At 36.8% G+C, this 26155-nt stretch overlaps 1 protein-coding gene across 1 annotated transcript in view; it reads left to right on the plus strand.

Annotated features, from left to right (window-relative positions):
* Positions 1-26155, plus strand: part of oaf (out at first) — a 747676-nt gene that overhangs the window by 151584 nt on the left and 569937 nt on the right. Inside the window, exon 2 of the mRNA XM_069826820.1 lies at positions 25008-25121. Within this exon, the coding sequence (XP_069682921.1) occupies positions 25008-25121 (114 nt within the window). The remainder of the gene's footprint in view (positions 1-25007; positions 25122-26155) is intronic.

Below are 26155 nucleotides of genomic sequence, written 5' to 3' on the forward strand. Positions count from 1 at the left end.
CTTTCAATGTTCTCAAGCATCACACTACCTCAGTCAAGTCCCAAAGTAATGAAAGCATGGAGCTAAACTTCCGTGTCCCTCCCTCTTTGCCCTTGCGCGGATACCTTTAAAACATAATTTGTTTTTATAGGTATTTAATAATAGAATAAATGCGCACAAGTCGTGCATAAGGTAGTTAAGCTACAGAAGATACAGATGGAACTTAGCACTCTGTTGCTCACATTGTTTGTTCTCAATGTTCTACCGAGAATTTCCCTCTAACTGTTCACCTTGTTCATTATTCACAGAATTCTACCAGGGATTTCATTCGTTTCTTGCACTTGGTTACGTGGTATCGGTCACACGGTTGCTCGCACAGTTCACACACACAGTTGTTCCCGGGTTCGTGGAAGCACTTGGTCTTGCATATTTTGTGGTGGTATCCATGCACCGCTATTGAGTTCACTAGGTGTCGGAGATCTTGATTTGCGTCGGTCCAGGACATGGCTTCTGTTGTATAAAAATCCAACCATATGTCCAGTCTCAACCAGTCTCAACAATAGCACACAGGCCTTCGGATTTCAACGAAAGATTAACTCGTGATATGACCAGAGATATTAAAGCGAGTATAAATAACACACACACACACACACACACACACACACACACACACACACACACATACACACACAGAGAGAGAGAGAGAGAGAGAGAGAGAGAGAGATATGTGAAGATTCACAATGAATCGAGAATGGAAACAGCTATGCATATTGATATGCGTGTCAGTAACAATATGTAAAGTCGATATTACGCATTCTTCATATTTTCCTGAGTTAAATATGGGAACTGTTTCTTATTTGCATTCTGTATACCTGACAATCCTTGGCTGTCTGCATGTAAAATTAAATTAATTATGGTGGAAGATTAAAAAAGATTCGGTGAAATTTCTCAGCAAGATATTGACAAAATAACTTTGAAATATATTTTAGGTATAGTCGTCAGCTACTCGAAAGTTCTTAGTTGTACATTATTTGCGTTGAGAAACCTAGAACTATAAGAAGTAGCTGTCCTTTGAGATCGAATAACACACCCTCTGAAAGCGAAGCCCGCTTGATCATAGGTGGACTCACGTTTCGGGCCATTCAAGGTTTATTTCCTCCCTTTTCCCTTTTCCTCCTCCATCTCCTCCTTTTCCTCATTTCTTTTATAGTCTTGGCTCCCGTTCTTTTCTTCTTGACTCCAGTCTTCCGAGGTCTCTTCCTTTACTATTGAATCCCTTGCAATTTTGAACTTCCTTTCTACCGACTTCCTTGAAACGTGATCATTTCATCCTTCCGTACGTACTCTCATATTTCCTGTATTCTAAGCTCTCTGTATTTTCACTTCTCACATGATCTTGTCAGGATTTCCGTGCTCTTCGTACTGTCCATTGTAGTCGCTTCTGACATTTGTTTCATTTTGAGAGTACGTCATTTTCTACAAATACAGCGGATCTAGGTTATATTCTATTCAGAAAAGTAAGTAACAAATTATTTCCCTTCAATTTAGTACTGACAAGTGTAATTTTTAATACTTTTTTGTATTATATTGTAAGTATTATATGAGCTGTTCAGAGCAGAAGTGGTGTAAGTCAAAAATGGGTAATGAGTGTTAAATTAAACATTCTGTAAAATACAGCGCAAAATAGCACTTAATATTAAAATTATTTAAAATATTAGTAGTCAGTGAATAACAAGAAGGACATATAATTGCTACTTTGCACTGTATTTTACATAATGTTTACTTTAACCCTCATTACCCAATTTTGATTTACACCACTTTTGCTCTGAACTGCTCATATTGTTGATCACATGACTAGAGACTCCGGGTACCTGTAATTATCATACTGGTGTAGAATGTGAGCAGCTTTATTCATCGGGAGGGTACCACCACCACCACCACCACCACCACCACCACCACCACCACATCATGCATTGGACCTTTTATTTCTTTCCTAGGCTGAACTCGATTTAGAAATTTATCTATCAGTATGTATGTATGTATGTATGTATGTATGTATGTATGTATGTATGTATGTATGTAGGCATTTTTTATTTTATTGGGTTATTTTACGACGCTGTATCAACATATAGCTTCTGAATGAAATGAAGGTGATAGTGCCAGTGAAATGAGTCCGGGGTCCAGCACCGAAAGTTACTCAGCATTTGCTCGTATTGGGTTGAGGGAAAACCCTGGAAAAAAACCTCAATCAGGTAACTTGCCCCGACCGGGATTCGAACCCGGGCCACCTGGTTTCGCGGCCAGACGCGTTGACCGTTACTCCACAGGTGTGGACGTATGTATGTATCTATGTATGTATGTATGTAAAAATTATGGTTTATTTAACGATGCTCGCAACTGCCGAGGTTATATCAGCGTCGCCGGTGTGCCGGAATTTTTTCCCGCATTAGTTCTTTCACATGTCAGTAAATCTACTGACATGAGCTTGTCGCATTTAAGCACACTTAAATACCATCGACCTAGATCGGGATCGAACCCGCAACCTCGAGCACAGGAGGCCAGCGCTATTCCGACTACGCTACCCAGGCCGACTGTATGTATGTATGGTAAGACAATTTTTTTGTTAAACAGCGCAATAGGTAGGAACTTAACAAAGAATATGCACCTATGTAAACATTTATTTAATATAGCCTTATGTAAGGCCTATAGACCTATATACCTTGGAGCAACAGTAACAAATATGAATGACAATCGAGAGGAAATTAAACGCAGACTGAATTTTGGGAAATGCCTGCTGTTATTCGATTGAAAAGCTTTTGTTATCTAGTCTGCTTGCAAAAATATTGAAAGTTAGAATTTATAAAATAATTATATTACTGGTTGTTCTGTATGGTTGTGAAAACTGTAGCCTTAATTGTGGACTAAAAATATATAATATGATTCTGAAGTACCGGTATATATATTTAAAAATTATACTTATAAATCCAAATAAAAAATAGGAGATATTTAGAACACGTATTTAACATACTATATATTTTAAATAAATATCTTGTTAATTTGTGATACCGGTAATTCATTTGTTTCTCTGCTTAATGTATTTTCTCACCAAGTTAGCATAACACTTTCATTTTGACTTCTTATAAAATAGAATAAGCTTACTTAAGTTATTTTTATTTTAAGTATAATATTATCTTCGTTTCTTGGTAATGAGTAGACTTAGTGGAATTGCCACGAGAATTGCAAAGTTTACTGCGCATGCAGTATAGACTGTATGAGAAGGGGACGTGGAAAGGATAGAGTATGCATCTGATGTAAACACTGAGCAGTATACTGCGGTTACAATAAAACCTGTATCCTGCATTGAACAAATATAATGAATGATCTTTGAAGTAGAAAATGTCTAAACATGTAAATACACAATTATTTTATAGTGAGATATATTAACACTTAAAATGTAATGTAAGATACTCACATCATCCTTGAATAAGTGCATTGCGGTGAAAAGTTACGTACATTTTGAGGGACTGCAAAGTAACCTCCCCCGATGGTCACTTAAATAGTTTTTATTTTGGGAAAATGTACGTTCGACATCACACGATGTAATACTTACAAATTTGAAGAACGGAAAGTCACTACTTTTAGTACACCAACTTCAGGTGTCTTGTCGGGACCTGATGGTACATCATTTATAATACGAAGTTGTTAATAGACAGATTTTTTAGCAATAATGTTTCTCAACTCACATTTCACTTTTTCTGAAATTAGTGAATTGTTATTTTGGATAACGGTGTGTGATACTTTATCCTCTATATTAAGGGCTTCTGAGAGTTGTAGTTTAGACGATTCTAACAGAATGATGCTTTTGGACACGATTTTAAAATTAGAATCACTGAACAGAATATCTTCCAATAACTGTTCAGAAGGCAATGATTTTATAGCTGCAACAGCGGAACTGTCTGTGCTATTCAATGCATCAGTTATCTCCATTATTTGTCGTAATGTTCTGCATAATAATTAACAGCATCCAACCACGTTCCCCAACGGGTCAAGACTGGCTGCGGGGGTAAGGGTATTCCAGGGGCAATTGTTTGGAACAGCAACACTTTCATTGTAGTATGGTTGATTGAATTCTTGTTTACACTCAACAAATGTTAAGCTTTGACTATTCCAACCACAGTAATGCAAAAACAAGTGCTTACATAGGTATACATTAGCTGTAGCTGCTCTATCTATTTGGACCGGTCACATCTCTTAACATGAACTGCTTATACTACGCGACCGGGCGGTCGCTCACCTCCTCTATACTACCGTACATCGGCAACCTGATTGCATGCTGCGTGTGGGAATTCAACGAAGTCTAGTAATGAGTTGTACTTATACGGAAGTTAGGATTATATATTAAATAGAAGATATTGTTTTCTAAATGTTTTACCTAAATATTGTTTCTTTTATAGTAATCTCATTGTTATTTTCAGGAAAGTCTATTTCTGTGACCTATGTTTTATGACTTACTGTATTTATGTCGTTTCTTTTCCTTATGTTGTTATGTATGTAGGTCTACAATTAAAAATAAATTTTAATAATAATAATAATAATAATAATAATAATAATCGTAGTTAATCTGTTCATACACTGCCACATTATTTCATGATTTGTCGATTGCCCTGTTTGATCCGACAGGCTTGTAGTGCACTCCGGACCCTGACATTGATTGGAGCTTGAGCCTTCCTGTATTTTAAATCAACCTTAACGTATACTGTGCTTATGAATGAAGGATTTACGACACCGCATTCGAATATCTATCAACATCAGTTTCCGTTTTTATCTGTCCCCTTGTAATGCCGTGTAGCTGGAATACTTCGTCGACACGTCTGTAAAGGGGTTGAATTATTGCAGGCAATCACGCACGCCCACTATTTGGGGTCGAGCGAGCCCTGCAAAGTGTGGGCGCTTCTAATTTTATCACGTGTCCATTGTTGACTTACCTGTGTGAATACAGTAGCATAGAAACCAATTTGTAACCCTGGATTAGACTCTGACGTAAATAGAAACAACAGGCTTTCGATGTGCGTCCAAGGTAGTCGAGTGGCTATCGGTTTGCCAGTAGATGCAAGGTTCACGAGTTGAAATCAGTCCGGGAGTAATAATGGACTTTTGAGAGAAGTGAAGATCTTTTTCTGACTGAAAGAACTTGAAATATTGGTTATTGCTTATCTCTAATCTTCCTTCGTCTTCCATGTTATCATCGAAGGCAGTTAAATTCTTCTTACATGTGTCTTACAGTAAGGTATGTGATAAGTAGGGGGCAGATTTTAGCGTATTTGCATGTTATATTCCTTAGTTAGAAATCATATGCTGCCATTATGTAATTGCGTTTCAAGTTATTTGCAACCAAAGGTCAGGATTTTATAGTGCATATTCAAGGGAATACAAAAACTATATAAATTTCAATACTTGTGTGGCACTGTAAGTATAACATTGAAGAATAAGACAAGAGTTGATACAGAGCTAAAATTTTATAAGACTACGGCTGTTCCAATGTTGATGTATGGCCCTGAGAACTGGGCTCTAAATAGATCTGATGTGAGGAAAGTTGAAACAAGTGAAATGAAATTTCTAAGAAGAGTAGCAGGCCTTACCACACGTGACCATGTGAGCAACAATGGAATAAGACAAACATTAGGAATATATGACTTAAAAGAGAAAACATATACAAATAAAATTAATTGGTATAATCATATACAGGGACATCATTTTATTTTTACTTCAATTTTTATTGTACCTGAGTTTTTTAATGTACTTCACTCCCACCCCTTGTACTAATGAAGTTCAATCGTCCTCCACACAGATCCAAAACCGCATATACAGTCATAGTAGCCTTACGGTCATAGTGAACAGTACGTTCCAAAAATATGTTCGCGTTTTCCAGTGACGAAACAGCTTTCAATATTAAAACATTTTCGCACAGGTAGGCTACTGTCGTCCATTTGCCTACGTCACATCCCGATTTCCCCCATCTGCTTCTGTTCGCCCCTCTGTAAAAGCTGGGCTGTCTTTGCTCTTTTCTGAAAACATTAATTTCTGTTAGGAATTGGACGTTTACGTAATATTATACAATTGTTTAAAATAACTTAAATAAGTTATTATTAAATAATTAACTGTCACATGATTTCTCCCGTTTCTACTACCCTGCGACAAAACCACTTGGACGGACAGTAGATAGTATGTCTGAGTAATTTTATCTTTTCGGATCGGGCAGAAGTGAAGATTAAATTTACAGTACGTAAGGTACTCTTTTATACAGTAGGTACAGAATTATTTCAACATGAGTTACTCGTACAAAGGACGAAACTGGTAATTGGAATTAGTCTATAGTGCGATAATATGCACATTAGAACTGAAGCCCGTATCGAAATGAACGGCCACCACTTCCAAAAATGTGTTTCAATATCCATATTTTGATTATTTTTCAATTTAACTTCATTCTCTATAGTGTACGCTAATGTGCTGTAGGCAGTACAATATACACTGCATAATGAATACGTCCGAATGGATAGCTCACTTCGTGAGTAAAGACACTAAGTGTTAATACAGTACTGTATTTTGAGTAAATAAAAACCTAATGAAAATGATCAAACTCAAAATCGCGATATTTCCTAGTTTTCTTAAATGGATGAACTACTTTTCTTCCCTCCTATACCTAGTAAAGTGATTTGTTTGTACATTACGCCAGTATCATCGAACTCCAGTCTTGGAAGGGATAGCAAACGGTGTTTCCTGTTTGAATCGTTAATAGAAAGGTATAGTCAGGTTAATATTATAAAATGTTAGTAAAAATAAAATTATGTCCCTGTACAAAGAATGGACCATAATTCTATAACAAAACAAGTTTTAAATTATAATCCAAAAGGTTATCGTGACGTAGGACGTCCGGTAACCAGATGGAGAGATTATCCGAGTCGGAACAGGCCATGAGATAGCCTACCATGAAGATGATGATGATGATGATGATGATGATGATGATGATGATGATGATGATATACCTACAAGGGAGGATGGGAAAGTAACGCACAACAATTTTTTGCGGAATATTATTTTGGTTAGGATGTTCAAAGTTGGCAGATAGTTTGAATCTTGTGTGTGCAGATAGCAATAGCTCGATCAGGCAGAATCAGTGATGACTACTCAGTAAAGGTGGCGTGTTTGTTAAGATCGTCTACTTGTGAAGAAGAGTGAGGTGTAGTCCGTTTTTTGTGGGTAAAACGAAAAAGTCCGAGTGAAATTCAAAGGTAAATATTCGAGGTATATGGTGCTGATTGTCTGGACCTGGATTGTCTCCAGGTGGTGCAAGTTCTTCGAAGAGGACCGAGTAAATCTTACTGACGAAGCACGTTCCGGCTGACCAGTGGCCACTGCAACACCATCCAATGTCAGAGGCATTGAGACGGCAATCAGCCACCCTACAGTCCAGACTTCGCACCATCAATTTGCTTAAAATATATATCGATCGTCTAGTTCAGCCGCGGCGAAAATGCGACTCACGAGCACATTGTGGCTCGCAGTGCTTTTCTCTCGCTTCCTACCTACAACCCCCATCCTCTCACTCACTGGAGTCAAACTCCGTTCTATTTGTATTTGTCTCGGACCTGCGAGTGGCGTATCGTCGCAATATCTCTCTCGAAACCATGTACCTCTATAAAAAAACGAAAGTTCCAAGTAGGATGGGAGGTTGCATTCTTTTGCTTACAATATGATGAAAATATTAAATGTATGATTTGTTCACAAATATTACTAGGAAAACGGTTGTATAACATAAAACGGCATTATAAGTTACTACATGTTATTGATGAAACATTAAAAGGTTATTATTATTATTATTATCATCTCTGTACGTCGATTCTTTTACAGCAGATGTACGAATAATGCGGTTAGATTTTCAATTTAAACTCGCAGATTTACAATGTGACGTTAAATGAAAGCTAGATGGAATGACTTGACAGATATTGAACTTTTCAAATCTTTGGAAAAAAAATAAATATTTGAAGCTTCGTTCTTTCGCTTGCTCTGTTGAAGCCATGTTCGCTGTGACTTACGTTTGTGAAAATAATTTTCAACAATGAAAATAGTAAAAATCAAATTTAGATCACGACTGACAGACAAATACCTTCGTGATCAACTACGATTGGCAGTAAGTGACATAATTCCTGATTTTGAAACTTTGTCGCAGAGACATTCTGAAGACAGTTAATTTTAGGTTGTGATAATGTGTCCTATGTTTTCTTGTTCATTTCTTTCTTCCTTACACGTCCTAAACAACTTCCCCTTCGGTTGTCCACCTCCCTCCATAGATGCTATGCACGTTGCAGCTTACACAGTGGCTCGGCGCACCATGGCCTTTTCGCCACGGCTGGTCTAGTTCAAAAGTGCGACAACTCAAAAAAACAAGTTTTGAGATATCTTCAGTTAAAGTTTCAAATAAATCACTTAGAAAGGAACAGAGTTCTGGTTCATAACCACGACAATTAGAAATGAGTCAGTATTGAGGACGAGCATATCACAATCTTCCAGTTCATTATTAATACATTTCGAAATGTACTAATAATGAATTAGTAAAGTCCATAGTTACAATTACTTCTAAAGCAGTTTATTTAGTTTTTTTCTTTATGGTTGTAAATATGACTTATCTCAATACTGAATCGGAAAGAGCTCCGAAAGGGGCTTTCAGTAGTATAAATAACTAAAAAATGGCAATTTTTGAGTTGTCGCACTTTTGAACTGGACGATCGATATATACGAAATACGAAAAGCCTGAAATCCCATATGAGCAACGGTCTCTACAGGAGTATAGGGTGAGCTGAAGGTCTACTACACTTGGGGAGCCAGTCCAAGAGAGCTTACACTATACACTTACAAACTAAGCATATAAACTATACCAACTAAACACGAAAAATTATACAGACTAAACACATAAGTAATGCAAACTAAACATCAACAAAAAAACTATGCAAACTAAACACATAAATTATAATCTGAACACACAGCTATCCACACTAAACACACAAAAAAAAATTATACAAACTGAACACATACAGTCTTAACTCACACACAAACTAAATACACAAAAACCTACACAAATTGCACACATGAATTATACATTCTAAACAAACAAACTATCTAAATAAAACACACAAAAACCATACAATTGAACACAAAAATTATACAGGGACATCATTTTATTTTTACTAACATTTTTAATATTAACCTGTCTATACCTTTAGAGAACCGGAAACACCTCTTGCTCCCCCCTCCAAGACTGGAGTTCGATGATACTGGCGTAAAACACAAATCACTCTACTAGGTATAGGAAGGAAGAAAAGTAGTTCATCCATTTACGTAAACTAGGAAATATCGCGATTTTGAGTTTGATAATTTTCATTAGGTTTTTCTTTAATCAAAGTACAGTACTGTATTAAGAATAAGTGTTTTTACTCACGAAGTGAGTTATCCATGCGAACGTATTCATTATGCAGTGTATATTATACTGTCTACAGCAAATTAGCGTACAATATAGAGAAAGAAGTTAAATTGAAAAATAATCATAATATGAATATTTAAACACAATTTTGAAAATGGTGGCCGTTCATTTCGATACAGGCTTCAGTTCTTTTGTGCATATTATCGCACTATAGACTATTGCATCTAATTCCAATTGCCAGTTTCGTCCTTCGTACTAGTAACTCATGTTGAAATAATTCTGTACCTACTCTAGGTACTGTGAATTCAATCTTCACTTCTGCCCGACCCGAAAATATAAAATTACTCAGACATGCTATCTACTGTCCGTCCAAGTGGTTATGCCGCAGGATTGTAGAAAGGGAGGAAATCACGTGACAGTTAATTACTTAACGAGGCCCTTTTATTTAAGCTAAATTAAACAGCTGTATAATATTACGTAAACTTCCGATTCCTAAGAGAAATTAATGTTTTCAGAAAAAAGCTAAGACAGCTCAGCTATTACAGAGGGGCGAGCAGAAGCAGGTGGGGGAAATCGGGATGCGACGTAGGCAAACGGACAGTACCTATGCAAAAATATGATTCAATATAGAAAGCTCTTTCGTCACTGGAAAACGCGAACATATTTCTGGAACGTACTATACTCAGTAACTCAGTACTGCTTACTATCTGCGGTCTTGGTTCTGTGTGGAGTTGGAACTTCCTTAGTAGAAGGGGTGGGAGTGAAGTACATTCAAAAACTCAGGTACAATAAAAATTGAAGTAAAAATAAAATGATGTCCCTGTACAAACTAAATACATGAACTATGCCAACTAAACACGGACTCAAACTATACCAAACTAACACACACAAAAATAACTATATAAACAATACACAATTATACACAGTTTACATAGTGTTCGTAATTTCGTCCAGTCTTTTCCATGCCGACCTGTCCCTCGCTGTTCTAGTCCACTGCGCTCCAGTCTCTCTCCGGAACACGTCCGACCACCTTCTCCTTGGACGCCCTCTGCTTCTTTTCCCAATGCGTGGGTCCCACATGGTCGAGGCATATGTCCACCTGCTGCAGTCCAACCTACTCACATTTCCGCCTCATTTCCATTTGAGACGTAGCGCCAGACTCACTGCATTCTGCATACCGCTTCTTAGAAGTGTATCCTTTGTTATTTTTAGTGCGTAAGTGTTGGTTTTAAGTGCATATGTGCATGCATATTTTGCCGTTTTTAGTGCATATTTATCCACCCCCTAATGGTAAGTGAAGAACTGGTCATCCAATTATCATCTGACAAGAGCTGCTGCAGGGATTATGCCGGCTAATAAACTGTCGCTTCCCGTCAGCCCACAGTGTGCAATTTTCCCAATCTAGATGGACAAAAATCAAATTTAGACTTGTTTAGTTAGGCATAGATGAATATGAATATATGTCAGACTTCGGGTCTTTAGCCTGCTCTATCCTGGTTCTTGTAAGGAACATTGTGGATTGTGTTAAGTGTCATGTTTTTCCCTTCTGTCTTGAGCATTGACCTTGCGGCATGAAAATCACTCACTCTAGAGAGCCCAAGGCTTGGAAATACTGATATTTGTCGAAAATTCTCTTAAATACTATACGAAAGAGAGTCGGCTGTAATTACACTTTTCTTGAATTGACTACAACGATTATGATCATGATCATGGATGGGCAACTCGTGCTCTCAAAGTGTGAAGACAACGTCAGTGCACGTAGAACGGACTCTGTATTAGCTGTAGTATCTGTATGCCGTTCTTGCAAGACACAAGTTTACTCGCTTCTGCAGTAAGTGGCGGCTCGTTTTAAGTGAAAAACAATGTAATACCCAGATCATTTCCCTTCAGTAATGAGTCGAAACAGAAAGATTCTTTTTATTAAGAAGGGAGGTAAAGCTTGTATTATGCTCTATTACACTTTCTTACGCACTACATTTTATGTTACAAATAATAAACACAGTGAAGGTTTTAGTAAAGAAATACTGTCTAGATATGCTTTAGCATAGCTAAAGGTAAAAATGGATATCAACAAAGTGAGGCTGATATCAAATATCGTTAGCACGTTGTGCGTGCGAGGTACAGAAGTGCACGACATATGAGAGACTAGCTAAAAGCATTTATGGATAAATTTGAAATGTGGCAGTATCATGTAGAACATAGACAACTTCACTTTCTTTGACTATAAACTATCTTGAAGAGTAATAAGAAAATCTTATTAAATATTAGACCCTACTACAAGACCTACAGCAGAATTCACTGGTAAGTTTGGAAAAAAGTAACAATTGACGAGGGATCAAAATTTTTCTGAAATCCTTTTGGCTTACAGTCGATAAAAGATTCTGAAAGTTTATAGCTTGAATTTATAAATCTACAGAACAGCACGCCATTCATATTCCAGCGAAATCAGGAATCGAACCGTTCGTAATGCTGCCTAATCAGAATTTCTAAATATACTCTTTGCTTCCACATTATGTGCTTGAGTCAGATTTTAATACAAGAAAGAAGTGTAAGAGCTCTCAATATACAGGAAGAGTTTAGAAGTAAGTTTATTTCTTCTGCCGTGACATGTACAAAATATTTCCTTGAATTTGTGATTATTTGCCAACACAGACTATTACCTTTCTGAGAACAGAGGAATACTCTTTAATGTGCAGGGTGCGTCAGAAAGAACGGATGGATTTCACATGGCAAGAAAATTGTAAAGATTCATTAAATCAAAAATTTATTGTTATCAACATATTCACCAATACATGCAGTTTATTTATGTAAAACAACATTATCCATATGATGTCCTTGGCTTTCAATACAGGCATCGAGGCGTTTTCTGATGTTCGCCATCACTTTCACAGTCATAGCTGGTGCAATTGCCACGATTTCTTCACGAATCGCTGTCTTCAGTTCGTCCAGTGTATGTGATCGATGTTTACAAACTTACGCCTTCAAATGATCCCAAAGAAAGAAGTCGCAGGGCACGAGATCTTACCGTAGCCTCGGACAATCTCAGTACAATAGAATTTCGTCCAGGTGATTTCTTCTTTAATGTTGAACCTGTGATACGAAATGAAGCCTCCCACCGCAAAATTGTATTCCGAGTTGGGATCCTAGCGTGACATCCGATGTCGAAATGAGTCCTGAGTGGCGATCACAGACTCTTCATTTTTCAAAAATGTCTCTACGATGAAAGCACGTTGTACACCAGACCAACACCATGTTCTCAACTGAAACTGCATTCTCTGGCTGACCCAACAGTCGTGGTCCCCCTCACTATATCTCTCTCCTCGTTGCGTATCGATAGTTTGAAATCCATCCGTTCTTTCTGACGCACCCTTTACAAAGACTTGTAAATTCTCGCGTTCTGTGTTTAAAAAAAATAAGACATATAATAAGAAATATTAACAAATAGTGTAATAATAAATAAGTGTTGCAGCTATAGTTGTATCTTGAATATGTTGTATTTAGTTTGTGTCTTCAGTACTAAACTAATTTACAAAGATAGGAAGTAATATGATTTTATATATATATATTTTTTGATGTACCGAAGTACATATGATATTTCCATGCAGATATTTTGCGTCATCATATGATGGAACGGAGAAAAATTCTCTCCGACGCCGGGATTTGAACCCGGGTTTTAAGGTTTTCATAATATGATTTTGTTATATGTGCTTAGGTACAGTCTGTCTAAAATTACAGTAATTGTTATACCATGTGTCATTCTGAAATTCAAATCATGGAGTAGATATCATGACCACCTGCATGAGCTGCCAGAGCGCACCGTGGCAGTGAACTGCTTTTGCAGCGAAACTACAAACAACTTGTAACTGCTGCGACTGGTTTCGTCTGTCTTTCTCTCTTTCAAGGATTTTTAGCACTTTGTGAGCACGAGTTGCCCATCCATGATCATGACGGTCGCAGTGACAGCGATTTTAGATGGGTGAAACTCCGGGCAACATAGTGGAACAAACACAGTGACTTTTATTCGTGGAGAATGTTAACGAACATCGTGATATATTTAAAGTTGCACTTTGTTGTAAAGGAAAGAGATAGAATAAAACGAAAGGAAATTAATGAAAGATTTTCCTAAGTGTTGGATTGGAATTTGTGGCCACGAGACTCGGTTCCTTGCTACAGACTTAGGCTTTCGAATGCTTGTTGTAGGACTTTGAAACCAGTCTGTTGCTCCGAACAAGTTAAAACAGAAATTTTGCTAAGAAGGATTTAGAAATGCAGAAGAGGTAGTTTGAAATTGGCAGTCTCTTACAGGAAACAGTCACACACAATTAGAGCGGTAGATTGTATCGCGATGGGAGGAAGCGGTTCTGCTTCTAAGAGGTCTACGGAACTTGGCAGACTCTCTCTCTGTTTTACTGTCGCGCTCAAACACATCTGCCTCACGTACCACGAGGCTCTGTGTTCGGTTGCTCTGACTTTTAGTTTTTGATTGATTTTTGGAATTGGTCTTGGTGATTGGTAGACTACTGGTTTACTCGTACATGCACTAAAAGTCTAAACTATGTATAGGGACATAATTTTATTTTTACTAACATTTTTAATATTAACCTGGCTATATCTTCGGATTAAAGGTCTAGAACCGGAAACACCGCTTGCTCCTCCTTCCAAGACTGGAGTTCGATGATACTGGTGTAAAATACAAATCACTTTACTAGCTATAGGAAGTAGTTCATCCATTTATGTAAACTAGGAAATATCGCAATTTTGAGTTTGATAATTTTAATTACGTTTTTGTTTAATCAAAATACAGTACTGTATTAACAATACGTGATTTTACTCACGAATTGAGCTATCCATTCGGACCTATTAATTATGCAGTGTGTATTGTACTGTTACATCCCATTAGCGTACAATATAGAGAATGAAGTTAAATTGAAAAATAATCATAATATGGATAATTGAACACATTTTTGAAAATGGTGGCCGTTCATTTCGATACAGGCTTCAGTTCTTTTGTGCATATTTTCGCATTATAGACTATTGTACCTAATGCCAATTACCATTTTCGTCCTTCGTACGAGTAACTCATGTTGAAATAATTCTATACCTACTCTATAAAAGAGTACTTTACGTACTGTAAATTTAATCTTCACTTCTGCCCGATCCGAAAAGATAAAATTACTCAGAAATGCTATCTACTGTCCGCCCAAATGGTTTTGTCGCAGGGTCGTGGAAAGGGGGATGGGATCAAGTGACAGTTAATTACTTAACGAATCCCTTTTATTTAAGTTATTTTAAACAGTTGTGTAATATTACGTAGACGTCCAATTCCTTACAGAAATTAATGTTTTCAGAAAAGAGCTAAGACAGCCCAGCTACTAGACTTTACAGAAGGGCGAACAGAAGCAGGTGGGGGAATCCGGGATGCGACGTAGGCAAACGGACGACAGTATCTGTGCGAAAATATGATTCAATATTGAAAGCTCTTTCGTCACTGGAAAACGCGAACATATTCTGGAACGTACTATACTCACTAACTCAGTACTGCATACGCGGCCTCGGTTCTGTGTGGTGGACGGTTGGAAGTTTACTAGTAGAGGGGGTGGGAGTGAAATACATTCAAAAACTCAGGTACAATAAAAATTGAAGTAAAAATAAAGTGATGTCCCTGTATTTATATGCTTCAGTAATATGGTTTCCAAATCTACTCGCATTAAATGTTCGTCCTTACATCATTCTTCAGTCTGTAATTTCGTATACAGTATACAACAATGATTTCCTCCAAATGCTCGGGGGTAATAGGCTACACGTGTTTAGGTTTTCACGGTGAATTTAATTAGATATAGACTTTTGTATATTCCATCTTATCCTATATATTATAAAACAACCATAATAGCAATTCGAAGCAACAATAAACTTTCACAATGGCGACCCATTTATAGTGGAGTACGGCAAGGTTGAGGCCTTTCGCCACTTCTGTTTATTATATATAAACATAATCATTCAAGATTGGCGACAGACACGCCATGGATTTATTCCAATTAATCGAAATTTGCAGCTTGATGCTTTATTTTTCGCTGATGATCTAGTTCTCATAGCATCAACTGAAGATGATTTACAATATTCAGTACACGATTTAAATATGGTCAGTGAAAAATATAACATGGAAATTAATATTGAAAAAACGAAAATCATGTCATTTTGTGGGAAATTCCCTGTACTAAGTAAAACCTGTTTGAATAATAAAATAATAGAAAGAGTGAATACTTAACACTCACCTTGGCTATATATTTTTATTGGGTTATTTTACGACGCTGTATCAACATCTAGGTTATTTAGCGTCTGAATGAAATGAAGATGATAATGCCGGTGAAACGAATCCGTGGTCCAGCACCGAAAGTTACCCAGCATTTGCTCGTATTGGGTTGAGGGAAAACCCCGGAAAAAACCTCAACCAGGTAACTTGTCCCGACCGGGATTTGAACCCGGGCCACCAGACGCGCTGACCGTTACTCCACAGGTGTGGATCCTTGGCTATATACTATCACCAGGCTTCGAGACTTTGGGCCCGATACAGTAAGTTTACTGTGCATGCACTATAGGTTGTTGACTCGCTGCAGGTAGTGAATGGTAGAGATGTGTGGATGTAACAACGTTGCTATTTAGAGTAGAGTATGCTAGTATGGGGAAACACACATATGTCACATTCGGAAAGTAAATATACATTACACAATGATAATGTCAAAAGAATGTGAAAAGCATTTATTCTCCTGTCTTTTATAAGCATTTGTGTTTAATTATTCACAGTGTTAATGGTGGAAATAAGCATGTAGCAATTTTAATTTTTTCATTTATCCTATTAGTCGTCTTTAGGAAATGCAGTTACAGTACCGAATTGCAATCTACCTACTACAAGATACATTTCTCAGTGTCTCAAACGTAAATCTTTTTGGTTATCTGCCAAACACATTTTGTACTGTAGAAAGCTGCGCTCTACGTCGGATGACGTGATAGGATCAAAACGAAAAAACCTAACATCATTGCAGTCTCTAAGAGACAGTCCTTTATTCTCGGGTGACTCTATGTCCAATAATTTGCTGTTTATGTTACACAATGTTCTATATCCGTTATTTTTACATAAAATTTATTTCCACTTCTGTTTTACATGTTCAGTAACCGGTGTACTTGATGTCTCATTAATTCTCTGCATCATTTTCTAAATTAATTTGAGGGCTTCCGGCACCTCTTGCTCTGACGTTTCTAACCGTGTAATAGTTTCAGACACAGTTTGAAAATAGGTTTGTATGAAAACCAAATTATTCATCAGAACCTTCAAATCTAGAGCGTTTTCCTTTGCGTATTTGTTGTCATTCATTCTACAGTACCCCCACCCATTGTAAGCTTTATCACTATACTCAGTACGCCGTTATGTGGATTTCCCACTGAACTGCTCTATTGGGTCCGAAGTCTCGAAGCCTATCACCTTATGATGAAGTAGATATTGCTGCAAAAATATGTAAGTATAATAAAACAATGGGGATCATTAATAAAATCATGAAACCTTCACTAGTACAAAGACACAAAAGAATAGGCTTGTATAAAACCTTAGCACAGCCAGTATTAAGCTATGGTAGTGAAGCGTGGACTGTGAAGAATAAAGATGCCAGTAGAATAACAGCAAGTGAGATGAGGATCATGAGAGCATATACTCGCTGGGATCATAAAAAAGAGGACATAATGCAAGAACTTCAAATACAACCCATTATGCAGGTCATTAGCAAATACCAACTTCAGTGGAAGGGTCATCTCAAACGAATGGATCGATGCAGAATTCCAAAAGCACTGTTTCATTACCATCCGCATGGCAAAAGATCTCTAGGCCGTCCGAAAAAGAGATGGGCTAAAAATTCTATTAGGCCACTCAGCCTAATAGTTGTTAGGAAGACGACGACGACCTTATCCTAGGTATGACCAGAGCGGTCGCCAACTCTGTTGGGCTCGGTATGTGTGGCTACTCCTTGCGACAGAGTCATTATACAACGGTATTATGTTTTTGTTTGCAAGGTATATATGTTACGCCCGAGATGTATTATTTATATATTTGTTTCAACACCATTGTTACCCGAAACAAACCATAACCATAACCATGACATAGTAATTTGACTCACACTCAACAACTTCTAAACTCGATTTTCTCTACATAAAACAGAGTCTCTAGTGAGATTACTGGGCTATTCCATATGAAATCGATCAGTAAAAAACCTCGCATTTTTTATACTCTAATTTCTTCCCTACTTATACAAGGTGCTGAGGGGAGTGCATTTAAAAAAAATATGCTATCGAAAGTCAAACGGTTTTCGTATTATTAAGCGACAAATGTAAGTATTTTATAAAAACAAGCCTCTTTCAGCGCTCAGAACTTTGGAACCATTTACTGCAGAACATTGACGAGAGCTTAGTTTGAAGCTGACATTTGGTAGGTTATGTTAAGAAGTAATCCTTATTTTTATTGTACACAGAGAGACAGATAATCTGATTTTAGTTGCTTTTAGGCTTTTTGGTCATTTGTAAAAATGTAAAAAAAAATATTGAGAAAAAACCTTGCATTATTAAGAGGGATTCGGCATTGTTTGCTTAGTGTTACGGCATTAAGTATCGAGGGTATTAAATAGATTATTTTCACACGCCTAGACTTGAACGGCGCAGTACCGCACGCACTGTCCGAGAGCTGAAGATAAGGGAGCGTTGGGCGTCATTTTACTCCTGTGTTTATGAAAACCTGTGATAGAGCTAGCACAGCCATGCGCAGCTAGACGATACATCACGTGTTTATCTCCTGGCCTTGCTTGTCTCGGCTAGCTCCCGTCTCACAGTCAGCTGGTTACTTCACGCGTTTACTATTTATTTTCTTTATTTGATATTTTCAATACTTTCTTATCAACATACCATCATTAAAAATATGTGTTTATTTGTACTTTCAATGCGGAATCTAACTATAGTCTATATTTTTTTAAATTTTTTTAGTCAAAGGCGTCTTAATGAGGAAAAATCTAAATTTATCCATTTCCATAAAAAGTAAGAAAATCTGTTTATATGTCAATATAAACTTTAATTTCTCAGAATCAAACTAAACCATGATTTTGATCATTGGGTGAAAGGGTTTCGAAGCCACAACAGTTAAAAGTTGCTGATTTTTTAAAATACGATAAATTTAAATATTTTTTTAATTTAAACAATATGAAGTTCTGATGCCTCAAACTTTGCACAAAGCATTGTATCACAGTTCTCTGCGTACAAAAAAAAAGTTTGATTGTATTTAGAAATTGTAAGGTCAATTTTCTCTATATTTCGGTCGATTTGAGATGGAATAGCTCACTACAGACAAAAAGTCGGTCAGTTGGCTGGGTTACAATTAGGTTGAAAAATCTCGGTGTCTCTGGTTGACGATTATACTGACAGTCATATTGCACATACAACGCACTATAGCCTACAACATTGCAGTGCTGTATATTCCAGGGAATTAAAATGTCCTCCATTTCTTATTCATCTCCAGAAAATGGAGTCTTCAATGTTTAAATTAGTATTAACTGGCTGCAAGTACGTATCTGCGTATTATTGAAGTTTTGTAGTTGAGACTGGAGCTTGGCAACTTAGAAGACAGTTCCCATAGTGCAAAGAGCGTGATAGCATGGGTTACCATGGTAACCGTGGATCCTGTCTGATAAATAATTCAGCCTGCATGATCACTTCATGCAACAGAACTCTTAATTAGCAAATACTAGTTAAGCTTCGCTGAACTGCAAGCATGTCAAGCATTCACGCCTCTCCGCGACAAAGTCTCCTAGAAACAATTTAAAATACACACATAGCAATCTGCCTCTCTGGATAACTGCCACAAGAAAAGCCGTATTCACGAAACGATTACGGTATAAGATAAGGTACAATAAAACATAGCGAAATGATAAACAAATCAAATTCAACAAGGCAATAGAATGTTAAAAGGGCATTCAATGAACCGTCAATATTTATATTATAACATAATGCTAAAAAAAAATAAGCGGTACAGTTTTCGGTTGCCCCGTATATACTTCGTACAAAGATATAGACCAGCGTTTCTCAAACTATGGTCCGCGGACCACCTGTGGTCCTCGAGGTCTGCCCTTGTGGTCCTTCAAAAAGCACAGAAGAAAAAATAAAATTAAAGTGAATTGCATATCAGACTATAGCTGAAAATCTCAGAGTTTATAAATGACACATGGCACTCGCCTTTCACTTTTTCTCTCACTACTGACATTTTATGAAATTTAGTACCCTACCCGTCTACCGACTTCCCACTCTACTCTCAGCAACAAAAGAGGGATTTAAAGCACTATGAACGTGGTGTTTCTCGCCATTTTTCCCTGCACATCATATGATGACATGTGGCTAAGTACATTGGCATATCTTCCAGGTGTAGTCTCAAAACTAAACGAACTGTTTGACTGTTCTCAATGCGCATGAGAAAATAGTGTTCCAGAGGAAACTTGGTTTGTGGGTCAATTCCGTAAAATAGAGGATTTTTTCATTATTTCTATCCCTAGAGTCTTTATTTTGGTTGAAAATGGTTTCGTTATTGGAAAAGAATTTATGAAATGACATATGTTCGCACCTCGAAACTCTGACGTCACAATTTCAAACTTATTTTCCACGTAAATATGACGAATTTTCATGGGTTCGTGATCCATTTCATTGCGATATTGAAAATAACAAACTTTCATTGAGTGAAAGAGAACAGTTAATTGAACTCTCGAATGACACCGGACTTAAAGTGAAATTCCAAGCGGAAGGTATGGTTAATTTCTGGACCTCATCACAAGTGAAAAGAGAATATAGTGAATTGTACAATGATGCTTTACAGATTATAATATTCAGTTTGCTTTTACGTATCTGTGTGAGAAAGGGTTTTCATCACTAACTCTAATAAAAACAAAGTACCGAAATTGATTCTATATATGTGACGATCTCCGACTTAAGCTTACCAGCATACATCCAAATATATAACAACTGTGCAAGAATCGGCAGGCTTATCCATCTCATTAATGTGAGCACCAACATTTATTTATTTTGTTTAGTTAATGAGTTGAAGATTATTCAAACTCTAATAGTCATGATTTATTAAAAAACAAAAATGATTTTTTTTTCTATTAACATTAACTTAATTCGTTGGTACTGATATAAAATTAAATGAATTAAATGAATTTTAATTAATTAATTCTGTTTTAAAATATAAATATACTGGTATTAAAATATGCTACAAAAATGACAAATTTGCTTTCGAAGGGAAAAAGGGTAAGGTGGTCCGCGGAACTGTTCTGATTTTTAAAAAGTGGTCCCCACTTCTAAAAAGTTTGAGAAACGCTGATATAGACTATACCTATGTATTTTGTGATGGTAATATGTGAAGTATCTTGTTTATGAACGAAATGCAAGATTCGGTCACATCATGGACGCACTAAAAAAAATAGTTAATTGATGCCTTAAACTGTAGTAACCAAAGTTTCATCTTTATGCTTCATTCTTTCATACGGTTCTACTCAAGGACAGTCTTTCACTGCAAACTTAGCATTCGTTCCTATTTTCCGCTTCCTCTTTTCTCCGCATATGATTCATTTATCTTAATCTCGTCTATCATCTGATATCTTCTTCTGCCCTGAACTCCTCTCCCGTTCACAATTCCCTCCAGTGCATCCTTCAGTAGGCAGTTTCTTCTCAGCCAGTGACCCAGGTAATTCCTTTTCCTCTTCCTGATCAGTTTCAGCATTATTCTTTCTTCAAACGATCTTTCCAACACAGCTTCATTTCTTATTTTCTCCGCCCATGTCACGCGGTCCATTCTTCTCCATATTCACATTTCTAATGTTTCTAGTCGTTTTTCTTCACTTCGTCGTAATGCCCATGTTTCTGCCCTTAGAATGCCATACTCCACACAAAGCATTTCACTATTCTCTTCATTTATATTTCCTTCGGAAGAGGGCCCGTAGGCAACACCGCCCTTACGTGTACTGTGCAACCTTCTTATATTGGGATGACTTTGAAGTTCTTAGAACTGCTCATCAAGGACTTTCCGGTGTCATCTTATCGATTCGACCACTCGCAGTCCGCTTATTAAAGCCCCTGCGACTTCTCGCAGGTAAACACAGCCTATAGGGAGATCCTGAAATGGAAATGATACTAATGAAGGCGAAATGAGTCCGAGGTCCAATGCCGAAAGTTACCAAATAATTCTGCTTGTAGTGGTTAAGGAAAAACCTCAGAAAAACCCCAACCAGATAACTTCTCCAGGCCAGGATTTGAACCTGGGCCCGCTCGTTTCGCGGTCAAAAACCGTTACTCCACAGCGGTGGACGTCTTTTGCGATACTATTCTCGAATTCTTTCTTTGGACGAAAATACCCCGTGAACTTAGAAGCTAACATTCTGATGGCGGCAGATAAAAATGTTACATTTTTTCTTTCACCATGTTAATAATGTCAAAAGAAGTGCTTATACAAATTTTTACTAGTCGATCGCAATTACGAGGACCGAAAAAATTAGTTCGCCAGGGTTAACAGAAAGAAAACACAGTTTCATTGAAATACTTATTGAAGCAGACACAATTTTGAGCTATTTTTCAACATATTCCCCACCGGAATTGGAATCGACAGAGAGGTGCGGACGGTTCTCAAACGCTGGTTCCGATCCCAGGCAGCTGACTTCTACGACACAAGGATACAAAAATTGATGCCATGGTGTGACAAATGTTTCAATTCTAGTGGGGGATATGTTGAAAAATAGCGCAACAATTCCTATATCTATGTCAATAAATCTTTCCATGCAATTGTGCTTTTTTTCTGTAAAAGGCCCAGGGAAAATCACTTTCTGGACGGCCTCGTAATTGCGGTCGTGTGGCCAAAATTTGTAAAATCACTTCTTTTGACATTATTAGCATGATGGAAGAAAGAAATTAACTTTTTTATCTGCCCCCATCACAATGTTTGCTTGTTAGTCGACGTATGGAATTCAAAATTCCGATCATGTTGAAAATAAAGTCAGTAAACTACTACATTGTTTGCTAGAATCAAAACTGCAAGTAAAAATGAAGTAGCGAAGATTCTTTCAAATTAATGCAGTTATCTGGTACCTCACTAAATTTAAACGCGGTAACATTTTGTAGGAAAATAGCAACGTGAAAATTTACCCAGTAATAATTAAAAAGCCCGTAAGTGAAGAGAGAGAGGCGGATGAGAATATTATCCCGTGCATCCTAATAGACTGCGATGAGAACGCAGCTACTTCCAGCTCAAGACACCCATGAGAACCTTCTACACTCTCTGTCTGTTCTTTCTATTCAGGAGCGCAGAGCTCAAATTACAATTTAGCCCTCTAGCTTATTAACGTGCGGAGAACCTGATGACGTTTCGTTAAATTCCATTAAATATGTGAGTGGAATAACGAGCTTCATCTCACTGTATGAGACTGCAAAGTGTAAACTCGTCATTTTATTACACAGAAAAAAATATCAAATTGTATTACGCTTCCTAATGAATACATAAAACAGCCGTGAAAATTATTATGCATGGTGATTTAAACATAACTAACAACACTACAGCTGATTCCCTTTCTATTCAACTGTGAATAAAATTCTGAGCATAAACAGTTGCTTCATCTCACTGTAGGAGACTGCAAAGTGTAAACTCGTCATTTTATGACACAGAAAAAAAATCAAATTGTATTACGCTTCCTAATGAATACATAAAACAGCAGTGAAAATTATTATGCATGGTGATTTAAACATAACTAACAACACTACAGCTGATTCCCTTTCTATTCAATTGTGAATAAAATTCTGAGCATAAACAGTTGCTTCATCTCACTGTATGAGACTGCAATGTGTAAACTTGTCATTTTATTACACAGAAAAAAAAATATAAAATTGTATTATGCTTCCTAATGAATACATAGAACAGCAGTAAAAATTATTATGCTTGGTGATTTAAACATAACTAACAACTTTACAGCTGATTCCCTTTCTATTCAATTGTGAATAAAATTCTGAGCATGAACAGTTGCCACACAATATGTGTATAATAATTTATTGTGTTTTCTTGTACTCTTACAGTATTTGTCATTTATTTGACAATTAAATGTTAATTTTATGTTTTATTTCAGTCATATCAAAACCGGAAAATACATCAGTAGTTCGTAATTCCAATGCAATAGATTATACTAAAAACTAAAAGTATCCGTCATAGATTCATGTCTACATATTTTTAGTTGGTTATTTAGCGACGATGTATCAACTACTAAGTAGATGGAATCGATGATAGCAAGATGGTATTTGGCAAAATGAGGGCGAGGATTATACATGATCTGACATTCGCCTTACGGTTGGCAAACACCTAAGAAAGAAACCAGATAACCAGCCCAAGTGGGAATCGAACCTACGTCCAAGCGCAAAGCCCTGATCGGCAGACAAACGCGCCAGCCGCCTGAGCTACGCCGGTGGCCTAAGTCGAATTATATCCATGTGCATTGACTTCAATAACAGAAATAATGTCATTTGTATAAATAAAATAACACTTGACATTTTCGGCAATTTTTGACTATTTCACTTCTCAAAATTTTAAAATGTGATCTGGATTTAATTTATTTGTGAATATTAAGCTATATAACACATAATAAATTCAAAATCTGAGTATTATTAAAAGTCACACAGCTCATTGATATACTTCTGCGAGCAACCAGGGAGATCTTTTATTATTTTTTTTTTTTTAAGAACTGTTTTCGTCTGTTGTATAGCCACTTCCACATTTCTTTCACCTGATCAATACTTACTAATCTTCCGCCTCCTAAACTTTCCATCACTGATTCAAACAGAGACAAATCCGGACGGTATGGAGGATGTGATAGCAAGTTCAGTAAGGGTATATTGTGACATATTTTCCTCAGCGAGGACGAGCGTTGTCATGAAGGAAGGTGATACCATAAGACAATTGTACACGCCTTTTGAACATTAATGACTTCTTTCAATTTGCCTTTCAAATGATTATGGATCATGTCACTTTCATTACTTGCTGAACCAAGAAAAAAATCAATCACGGTAAAATTCATTCATTCATTCAGTCATTCATAGTGTTCTGTCCATGAAACCTCCTTTACTGCAAACCCAGCTTTCTCCAATTGTTTTTATTTTCCATTTTCATCTTAGTCTCTGCATACGATCCATGTACCTTAATGTTGTCAAGCTTTTCAACAAATCACCCCTCTTGTGTTACAACGGACAAGGGCTGAATTGCATCACCGTTATGAGTTGTGCGGGATGCGCAATGGGGGTCATGTGGAGGTCTGAGGAATCTCTCATCTTTCAGTGTTGTATGCACAAATTTTCAACAAATGATGTTCAGTAGTAAATGTTTTACGGTGTTTTTATTTTATCCATACCCAAACGGATCACCCTGTATATTTGCAGCCCTAATTTTAACACTTGAACTTTGAGAAGTTAAAAAATTGAATACTGTAATTTGTATTTCTTTTACTTACAGGGTGGTGATGTGCTTCAAGAAACAATCACGGCGAACGTGAGTGAAGACGCCGTGACGCTGGAGTTCCAGCGCTCAGATGGAACGCTTATTACGCAATTGGTAGACTTCAGAAATGTGAGTACTGCATAATGAACCGAAATGCTGTACTAACGATATCATTGTGCGCTTAGCTTTTAGTATACATCACATGTAACGCTAACGCTGAACCGTTGTGGAATGTGTGTTGAAAAGTAATTAGCTCCTAGTTCTTAAATCGTTTCATGGATGGCAATTTGGTAGAAACGGGAGGAGAACCTCGTCAAATATACACTATTACTAGAGGTCGTCGTGGCTGTAGCCGTTGAAACATAAGGTTTAATAGTTCGCTGCCAGATTCTACAGAAAGTAATGTTACATACTGTAATAATTTGAATGTTTAATATGTTATAAATGTGCAATAACGTGTATGATACTGGATTAGATGCATTAATCGGGGGGAAGTCTGTCAAAGAATAGGATGTAAAATAAAAGCTCCGCTTCAGTTCTTTCTATTATTGTATTAGACGTAGTGATGTGTTAACTGTTAACAGTTGTCCTGCTGCATATAAATAGTCTCTGTACAAAGTTTCATCTCATTTGGTGCAGAAATGTATGACTTATTAGCAACTTTGTAATTTTAAATTGCGTAAATTTAGCTTTTCAAAAATTGCTACTCCTCCCACAAATTCAAATATTTGCCCTGAAATTTTGTCTACATGCTTGTAGAACCCTCAGAAATAAAACTTACTATACAATTTTTCTTTTTATTTTACTAAAAAAGTAATTAAAAATATTTAATGCACTGAAGTGTAAAAACAGAAAAAAATTCAACTCGACTATAAAGAGAAATTAATATTGAAATGTGTGTGTGTGTGTGTGTGTATATATATATATATATGTGTGTGTGTGTGTGTGTGTGTGTGTCTGTGTGTGTGTGTGTTGGGTATAATCCTGATAATAAGTTTTGTTAAGAACACATTAAAAACCTCTACAAAAAATCATGCATGTAGTACATAATTTGTAGAAAGAGTAGTTTTTTTGCAATGCAAAATTTACAGAAAATGAAAGCAGAGAAAACTGACTTCAAAGTTTGGTATGATATAATGAACCAGATGTCTGTCCCTTTTATT

This window comes from Periplaneta americana, chromosome 5 (assembly GCF_040183065.1).
Source record: "Periplaneta americana isolate PAMFEO1 chromosome 5, P.americana_PAMFEO1_priV1, whole genome shotgun sequence".
Lineage (NCBI taxonomy): Eukaryota > Metazoa > Arthropoda > Insecta > Blattodea > Blattidae > Periplaneta > Periplaneta americana.